Consider the following 8,742-nt stretch of genomic DNA (forward strand, 5'->3'; position numbering starts at 1 on the left):
TGCCCTGTGGTTCCACATGGTGCCCCGTGGTGGCACACAGGCACACAGTGCCCCACAGTGTCACACGGTGCCCTGTGGTTCCACATGGTGCCCCGCGGTGGCACGCGGGGTCACACAGTGTCCCATAGTACCCCGCAGTGCCCCGCGGTGTCCCCCCAGGGTGTCACACGGTGGCACGCGGTGCCATGTGGTGCCCCACAGTGTCACACAGTGCCCCGCGATGTCCCCCCGCAGTGTCACACAGTGACACACAGTGTGATGTGGTGTCCCGCGGTGCCATGTGGTGGCACACAGTGGCACATGGTGGCATAGGGTGCCCCACGATGTCACACGGTGCCCCGCGGTGTCCCCCCGCGGTGGCACACAGTGACACACGGTGCCCCGCAGTGCCACACAGTGTCACACCGCATCACTCAGTGTCCCGCGGTGCCCCGTGGTGCCCCCGCAGTGTCACGCAGTGTCCCGCAGTGCCCTGCGGTGCCCCGCGGTGTCCCCCCATGGTGGCACACAGTGACACACGGTGCCCCGCGGTGTCACGCAGTGCCCCGCGGTGCCATGCGGTGTCCCCCCACCCCGCTCACCTGCACGCGGCGCCGGGCGGGCGCGCCGCGCTGGTACCAGCAGCCGTGCTCCAGCCAGAGGCGCAGCAGCTCGAGCGGCGCGGCGGCCGCCCGCGCGGCCAGCGCGGCCACGAAGGCGGCGACGCGGCGGCCGCGCGCGGGCACGTAGGTGCCCTGCGTGCGCTTCTCCACGCGGCTGCGCAGCGCCGCGCGCAGCGCCCGCGCCGAGCTCTGCGGGCACACGCGGCTCGCCACGGCGGCCTGCCCGCGGCCCTGCGCACGTCCTGCCCATATCCCTGCCCGCGGCCCTGCCCATGTCCTGCCCATGTCCTGCCCGTGTCCCTGCCCATGTCCTGCCAATGTCCTGCCCGTGTCCCTGTCCATGTCCTGCCCACATCCTGCCCATGTCCCTGCCCATGTCCTGCCCATGTCCCTGCCCATGTCCTGCCCGTGTCCTGCCCGTGTCCTGCCCATGTCCTTGCCCATGTCCTGCCCACATCCTGCCCATGTCCCTGCCCATGTCCTGCCTGTGTCCCTGCCCGTGTCCCTGCCCATGTCCTGCCCGTGTCCTGCACATGTTCCTGCCCATGACCTTCCCCATGTCATGCCCATGTCCCTACCCATGTCCCTGCCCGTGGCCCTGCCCATGTCCCTGCCCGTGGCCCTGCCCATGTCCCTGCCCGCAGCCCCAGGCTCTGCCCGCAGCCCCTGCACCGCAACCCCTCACCCTGTTCCCCCACTGCATCCCCCTGCATCGTGTCCCTCTGCGTGGTCCCCCACCAGGTCCCCTCTCTGTGTCCCCTTGCCACATCCCCACACCGTGTCCCCTCTCCGTGTCCCCTCTCCGTGTCCCCTTGCCATGTCCCCCATGTCCCCCCACCATGTCCCCCCGCGGTGTCCCCTCTCCGTGTGCCCCTGTGCCACCTCCTTGCACTGCATCCCCTCTCCGTGTCCCCTCTCCTCATCCTCCTGTGTCCTCCCTCTCCATGTCCCCCCATGCCACGTTCCCCCGATGTGTCCCCGCACTGGGTCACCCATGTCCCCTCTCCGCACACCCCTGTGCCACATCCCGCTGCTGCATCCCCTCTCTGTGTCCGCTGTCTGTGTCCCCTCTGTGTGTCCCCTTCTGTGTCCCCTCTGTGTGTCCCCCTCTGTGTCTCCTCTGCGTGTCCCATGTGTCCCCCTCCATGTCCCCTCTCCATGTCCCCCCGTGTCCCCTCCCCATGTCCCCCCTCCATGTCCCCTCTGTGTGTCTCCTCTCGGTGTCCCCCCTTGGTGTCCCCTCTGCGTGTCTCCTCTCCATATCCCTCTGCGTGTCCCCTCTCCATGTCCCCCCGTGTCCCCTCTCCGTGTCCCCCCTCCGTGTCCCCGCTGCATGTCCCCCCTCTGGGTCTCCCCTCTGGGTGTCCCCTGTGGGTGTCCCCTGCGGGTGTCCCCTGCGGGTCTCCCCTATGGGTGTCCCCTGTGGGTGTCCCCTGTGGGTGTCCCCTGCGGGTGTCCCCTCTGGGTGTCCCCTCTGGGTCTCCCCTGCGGGTGTCCCCTGTGGGTGTCCCCTGTGGGTGTCCCCTGCGGGTGTCCCCTCTGGGTCTCCCCTCCGGGTGTCCCCTGCAGGTGTCCCCTGTGGGTGTCCCCTGCGGGTGTCCTCTGTGGGTGTCCCCTGTGGGTGTCCCCTGCAGGTGTCCCCTGTGGGTGTCCTCTGTGGGTGTCCCCTGCGGGTGTCCCCTGTGGGTGTCCCCTGTGGGTGTCCCCTGCGGGTGTCCTCTGTGGGTGTCCCCTGTGGGTGTCCCCTGCGGGTGTCCCCTCCGGGTGTCCCCTGCGGGTGTCCCCTCTGGGTGTCCCCTGCGGGTGTCCCCTGCGGGTGTCCCCTCTGGGTGTCCCCTGCGGGTGTCCCCTCTGGGTGTCCCCTGTGGGTGTCCCCTCCGGGTGTCCCCTGCGGGTGTCCCCTCCAGGTGTCCCCTGCGGGTGTCCCCGCGCTGTCACCTGTGCCGAGAGGCTGATGCAGAGCGTGTCCCAGCGGGCGCTGTCGAGGCCCTGCAGCAGCGCCGTGGCGAGCGCGGTCTTGCCGGCGCCCGGCGGCGCCACGAGCAGCACGGGGCTGCCCGCGGCCAGCAGCGCCCGCGCCACGTGCTGGTAGCGCGCCGTGTCCACCGTGGGCACCAGCACCTCGTAGAAGGGCGCGCTGGGGACAGGGGGGCGGCGGGTGTCACCCTGGGCACTGCCCGGGGGGCCGCGGGACTGGCCGCGGGGCTTGGGGACAGGTCATGGGGCTTGGGGACAGGACACGGGGTTTGGGGACAGGCCGTGGGGTTTGGGGACAAGCTGTAGGGCTTGGGGACAGAACACAGGGCTTGGGGACAGGCTGCGGGGCTTGGGGACAAGCTGTAGGGTTTGGGGACAGGACAATGGGCTTGGGGACAGGCTGCGGGGCTTGGGGACAAACTGTAGGGTTTGGGGACAGGCTGTGGGGTTTGGGGCAGGACACAGGACTTGGGGGCAAGACACGGGGTTTGGGGACAAGCTGTGGGGCTTGGGGACAAGCTGTGAGGTTTGGAGACAGGCTGTGGGGCTTGGGGACAGGACAATGGGCTTGGGGACAGGCTGTGGTGGGATGAGCCTGGGATGGTCCATGGAGCCCAGGGATGGTCCATGGAGCCCAAGAATGGTCCATGGAGCCCAGGGATGGTCCATGGAGCCCAGGGATGGTCAGTGGAGCTCAGGAATGGTCCATGGAGCCTGGGAATGGTCCATGGAGCTGAGGGATGGCCCATGGAGCTCGGGAATGGTCCATGGAGCCCAGAGATGGTCCATGGAGCCCAGGGATGGTCCGTGGAGCCCGGGAATGGTCCATGGAGCCCAGGGATGGTCCGTGGAGCTCTGGAATGGGCCATGGAGCCCGGGAATGGTCCATGGAGCCCGGGGATGGTCCATGGAGTTCAGGAATGGTCCATGGAGCCCAGGAATAGTCCATGGAGCCCGGGGATGGTCCATGGAGCCTGGGATGGTCCATGGAGCCCGGGAATGGCCCATGGAGCCCAGGGATGGCCCATGGAGCCCAGGGATGGTCCATGGAGCCCGGGAATGAGCCATGGAGCCCAGGGATGGTCCATGGAGCCGCGGTGCCCCGTGCGGAGGTGCCCAGCGCCGCGTGCCCCGCGCTCACTCAGGCTGGTAGCGCCAGGCGGGCGGCAGCAGCTCCTCGAAGGGGGCCCAGCCCTTCTTCTTGGGGTCCACGAAGTAGTCGTAGACGGTGTCCTGCGGGGACGGTGAGGGCACCGCAGTGCCGCGCGCCGCCCCGGGCGCCCCGCGCGCGCGCCCCACCTTGCTGGGGAAGGAGGCGTCCATCTCGCGCAGCCAGGCGTCCAGGCGCTTGCGGCCGCCCTCGTCCACGGCGCCGCCCACGGCCCACACGAGGCTGAAGAGGAAGAGGAGCTCGAGCAGCGCCGGGTCGGTGCCGCCGGCCGCCACCTGCGGGGACAGCGGCCACCGTCGGGACGGCTCCGCGGGGGCACCCCGGCGGGCAGGCGGGAGCGGGCTGGGGCACCCTGGGGCACCCGGGGGATGAGCACGGGGCACCCTGGGGAGCGTGGGGACATCCTGAAGGGCAGGGGGACAAGTGCGGGGGGTGACAGGGGATGTGTTGGGGGGCACCCCGGGGTGCACGGGGGTGGGCATGGGACACACGGGCAGAGCTGCAGCAACAGCGAAAGGGCAGAAATGCCCCTCCAAAAGTGCTGCAGAAAGGGGCAGAATTGACCCCAAAAGGGCATAAATGCAAAAAAAACCCCCAAAACATAGAAATGTCCACTAGAAAAGCAGAAATGCTGCAAAAAGGGGTGGAAACGTCCCCAATTGGGGCAGAAATGTCCCCAATTGGGGCAGAAACGCCCCCAAAAGGGAGGCAGAGCAGCAAAAGCGGCGGAATTTGGGCAGAGCGGAGGACGGAGGCCGCGTCCCCGGGCTCGTCCCCACGGTCCCCACGTTGTACCCTGTCGGGCGGCGGGGCCAGCGCGTCCAGCAGGTCACAGAGGGAGGTGACGGCGCCGTGCGGGCTCAGGGCGAGCGGCTCGTGGCACGAGGCCGCCTTGAAGGCCAGCAGCGGCTCCAGGAACTTGTCGAAGAGGCGCTGGAGCGGCTCCGCCTCGGCCTGCGCGGGGACGTGCCCGGTGACACCGCCACGAGCTCGGTGACACCGGGGATGGGCCCGGTGACACCAGGGACGGGCACGGTGACACCGCAACGAGCCCGGTGACATCGTCATGAGCCCGGTGACACCAGGGACGGGCACGGTGACACCACAACGAGCCCAGTGACACCAGGGATGGGCCCGGTGACACCAGGGACGCGCCCGGTGACACCGCAACGAGCCCAGTGACACCAGGGACGGGCACGGTGACACCAGTGATGAGCCCGGTAACACCGCCACGAGCCCGGTGACACCAGAGATGGGCCCGGTGACACTGGTGATGAGCCTGGTGACACTGGGGTGAGCCCAGTGACAACAACAGGCATGGGCCTGGTGACACCGCCACGAGCCCGGTGACACCAGGGATGGGCCTGGTGTCACACTGGGGACAGTCCCAGCTTCCCGGGCTAGGTTGTGCTGTGTCCCCCTGGGGATGTCAGCCTCCTGGTATTCCCTGGGGCTGGACTGGGCGGTGTCCCCCCGGGGACATCCTTGGTGTCACCCTGGGGACAGTGCCAGCCTGCCGCTGTCCCCTCTGGGATGTCCCTGGTGTCACCTTGGGGACAGTGCCAGCCTGCCGGTGTCCCCCCAGGGCTGGGTTGGGCAGCGTCCCTGGTGTCACCCTGGGGACAGTGCCAGCCTGCCGCTGTCCCCTCGGGGATGTCCCTGGTGACACTGGGGACAGTGCCAGCCTGCCGCTGTCCCCTCGGGGATGTCCCCAGTGTCACACTGGGGACAGTGCCAGCCTCCCGGTGTTCCCCCGGGGACGTCCCTGGTGTCACCCTGGGGACAGTGCCAGCCTGCCGCTGTCCCCTCTGGGATGTCCCCGGTGTCACCCTGGGGACAGTGCCAGCCTGCCGGTGTCCCCCGGGTCCCCGTCGGTACCTGGGGCCGGGAGCGCAGCCAGGCGCGCACGTGGGGCCGCCAGCCGCCGTAGGGGACGTAGACGACGCCGCAGCGGGACACGGCGGCGGGGGAGGCGCCCGCCAGCTCCTCCAGCTCCAGCAGCAGCCACACCTGCGGGGACAGGGGGGGTGAGGAGCGGGGACCCCCCCGCCGTGACCCCCCCCGCAAGGGTCCCCTCCGTGTCCCCTCCATGTCCCCCCCGCGCGTGTCCCCTCTGTGTGTCCCCACATCTCCCCGCTGTGTTCCCCCCATGTGTGTCCCTGCCGTGTCCCCCCCCACGTGTCCCCCCCGCACGTGTGCCCTGTGTGTCCCCTGCGTGTCCTCCCCGCGCGTCCCCTCCATGTCCTCCCCACACGTCTCTCCTGCGTGTCCCCACCGTGTCCCCCGCATGTCCCTGCCATCTCCTCCACGTCCCCCTGTGCATGTCCCCTCCATGTCCCCTGCGTGTCCCCGTCGTGTCCCCTCCATGTCCCCTCCATGTCCCCCTGCGCATGTCGCCTGTGTGTCCCCTCTGTGTCCCACCTGCATGTCTCTTGCACGTCCCCTCCATGTCCCTGCTGTGTCCCCTCTGTGTCCCCCGTGTGTCCCTTCCCTGTCCCCTCCATGTCCCCTCCATGTCCCCCCTGGGTGTCCCTGCCGTGTCCCTTCCATGTCCCATGTGTGTCCCCACTGTGTCATCCCGTGTATCCCCTCCATGTCCCCGCTGTGTCCCCTCCGTGTCCCTGCTGTGTCCCCTCTGTGTCCCCCGTGTGTCCCTTCCCTGTCCCCTCCATGTCCCCTCCATGTCCCCCCCGGGTGTCCCTGCTGTGTCCCTTCCATGTCCCCCCCGCACGTCCTCTGCGTGTCCCCACAGTGTCCCACCTGCATGTCCCCTCCATGTCCCCTCCATATCCCCTCTGGGTGTCCCTGCTGTGTCCCTGCCATGTCCCCTCCATGTCCCTGCTGTGTCCCTTCCATGTCCCCTCCATGTCCCCTCTGGGTGTCCCTGCTGTGTCCCTGCCATGTCCCCTCCATGTCCCTGCCGTGTCCCTTCCATGTCCCATGTGTGTCCCCACTGTGTCATCCCGTGTATCCCCTCCACGTCCCCACCGTGTCCCCTCCGTGTCCCTGCCGTGTCCCCTCCATGTCCCCTCCATGTCCCCCCCGCACGTCCTCTGCGTGTCCCCACAGTGTCCCACCTGCATGTCCCTTCCATGTCCCCTCCATGTCCCTGCTGTGTCCCCTCTGTGTCCCCCATGTGTCCCTTCCCTGTCCCCTCCATCTCCCCTCCATGTCCCCCCTGGGTGTCCCTGCTGTGTCCCTTCCATGTCCCCTCCATGTCCCCTCCATGTCCCCCCTGGGTGTCCCTGCTGTGTCCCTTACATGTCCCCCCCGCACATCCTCTGCGTGTCCCCACAGTGTCCCACCTGCATGTCCCCTCCATGTCCCCTCCATGTCCCCCCTGTGCGTGTCCCCTGCGTGTCCCCCCGCCGTGTCCCCCGCCGCGGCGCGCCCCGCTCGCCTGCGCGGGCAGCGCGATGCGCTCGCCGCTGCCCAGGGGCAGCACGCGGCACTCGTCCAGCGCGGGGTGCAGCGCGTCCAGCCAGAGCGGCGCCGCGGGGCCGTCCAGCACCAGCCACGTCGCCTCCTGCCTCTCCTCTGCGGCGGCCGCGCCCGTGGGTGCCCCCGCGCACCGCGGGGTGCCCCCGGACACCCGCTACGTCCCATGTCCCGGGGGGTCCCCTGGGGCAGCCCAGCGAGTCTGTCCCTGGGTGTTCCAGGGTGTCCCCACATGTCCCGGGGTGTCCCTGTGCACCCCAGGGTGTCCCCCTTCATGTCCTGGGGTGTCCCCCCGTGCCCCAGGGTGTCCCCATACACTCCAGGGTGCCCCTGTGTGCCCCAGGGTATCCCCCCATGTCCCAGGGTGTCCCCCTGCGTCCCAAGGAGTCCCCGTATGCCCCAGGGTGTCCCTGTGCACCCCAGGGTGTCCCCATACACTCCAGGGTGCCTCTGTGTGCCCCGGGGTGTTCCCATGTGCCCCAGAGTGTCCCCGTGCACCCCCAGGGAGTCCCCGTGCACCCCAGGGAGTCCCCCCATGTCCCAGGGTGTCCCCCTGCACCCCAGGGTGTCCCCATGTGCCCCAGGGAGTCCCTGTGCACCCCAGGGTCTCCCCGTGCACCCCAGGGTGTCCCCCTGCACCCCAGGGTGTTCCCGTGCACCCCAGGGTGTCCCCGTGGGCCCCAGGGCACCCCGGGGCGCCCCGCGCACCGGCGCAGGCGTCGCGCAGCAGCGCGGCGAGGACGCCGTCCTGCCAATCGCCCGTGTCGGGGTCGTACTCGCCGTAGAGCTCGCCCGGCGCCAGCGCCGCCGGGTTGAGCACCACCTCCTGCCACGGGCGCGGGGACGGTGACCCCGGCTCCCCGCGGCCCCCCCTCCCGGCACCCATGTCCCCGGGTCCCTGGGTCCCCGTGTCTCCTGCTGGTTCCCCCCTCCCAGCACCCATGTCCCTGTGTCCCCAGGTCCCCACGTCCCCTGCTGGGTCCCCTCCTCCCGGCACCCATGTCCCCATGTCCCCGTGTCCCCCTACTGGGTCCCCTCCTCCCAGCACCCATGTCCCCATGTCCCCATGTCCCCGTGTCCCCTGCTGGTCCCCACCTCCCAGTGTTCCCTTGTCCCCATGTCCCCACCTCCCCATGTGTCCCCACATGTCCCCACGCATCCCCACACGTCCCCACACATCCCTACGTGTCCCCAGTGTCCCCATGCGTCCCCACGTGTCCCCACACATCCTCACGCATCCTCATGAGTCTCCATGTGTCTCCACACATCCTCACATGTCCCCATGCATCCCGTGTCCCCACTCGTCCCCATGGGTCCCCAGTGTCCCCACATGTCCCCATGTGTCCCTGCCTGTCCCCCCGTGTCCCCAGTGTCCCCTCGTGTCCCCAGTGTCCCTATGTGTCCCTACTTGTCCCCACTCATCCCCATGTGTCTCTGCACATCCCCACACATCCCCACACATTCCCATGTCCCCACTCGTGCCCATGTGTCCCCAGTGCCCGCACATGTCCCCACATGTCCCCACTTGTCCCCACTTGTCCCCACTCATCCCCA

The 8,742-nt window shown here is 69.3% G+C and overlaps 1 protein-coding gene across 1 annotated transcript in view; it reads right to left on the reverse strand.

Annotated features, from left to right (window-relative positions):
* Nucleotides 1–8,742, reverse strand: part of LOC112955483 (dynein heavy chain 2, axonemal-like) — a gene marked incomplete at its 3' end in the record, with an annotated part of 69,295 nt that overhangs the window by 29,160 nt on the left and 31,393 nt on the right. Inside the window, exons 28-35 of the mRNA XM_026048805.1 lie at nucleotides 7,897–8,014; nucleotides 7,151–7,287; nucleotides 5,629–5,760; nucleotides 4,546–4,704; nucleotides 3,879–4,025; nucleotides 3,721–3,812; nucleotides 2,541–2,739; nucleotides 582–791 (exon numbers count right to left, since the gene is read on the reverse strand). Of these exons, the coding sequence (XP_025904590.1) occupies nucleotides 582–791; nucleotides 2,541–2,739; nucleotides 3,721–3,812; nucleotides 3,879–4,025; nucleotides 4,546–4,704; nucleotides 5,629–5,760; nucleotides 7,151–7,287; nucleotides 7,897–8,014 (1,194 nt within the window). The remainder of the gene's footprint in view (nucleotides 1–581; nucleotides 792–2,540; nucleotides 2,740–3,720; nucleotides 3,813–3,878; nucleotides 4,026–4,545; nucleotides 4,705–5,628; nucleotides 5,761–7,150; nucleotides 7,288–7,896; nucleotides 8,015–8,742) is intronic.

Source organism: Nothoprocta perdicaria, unplaced genomic scaffold (genome assembly GCF_003342845.1).
Source record: "Nothoprocta perdicaria isolate Ctin4 unplaced genomic scaffold, notPer1 scaffold_570, whole genome shotgun sequence".
Taxonomy (NCBI): domain Eukaryota; kingdom Metazoa; phylum Chordata; class Aves; order Tinamiformes; family Tinamidae; genus Nothoprocta; species Nothoprocta perdicaria.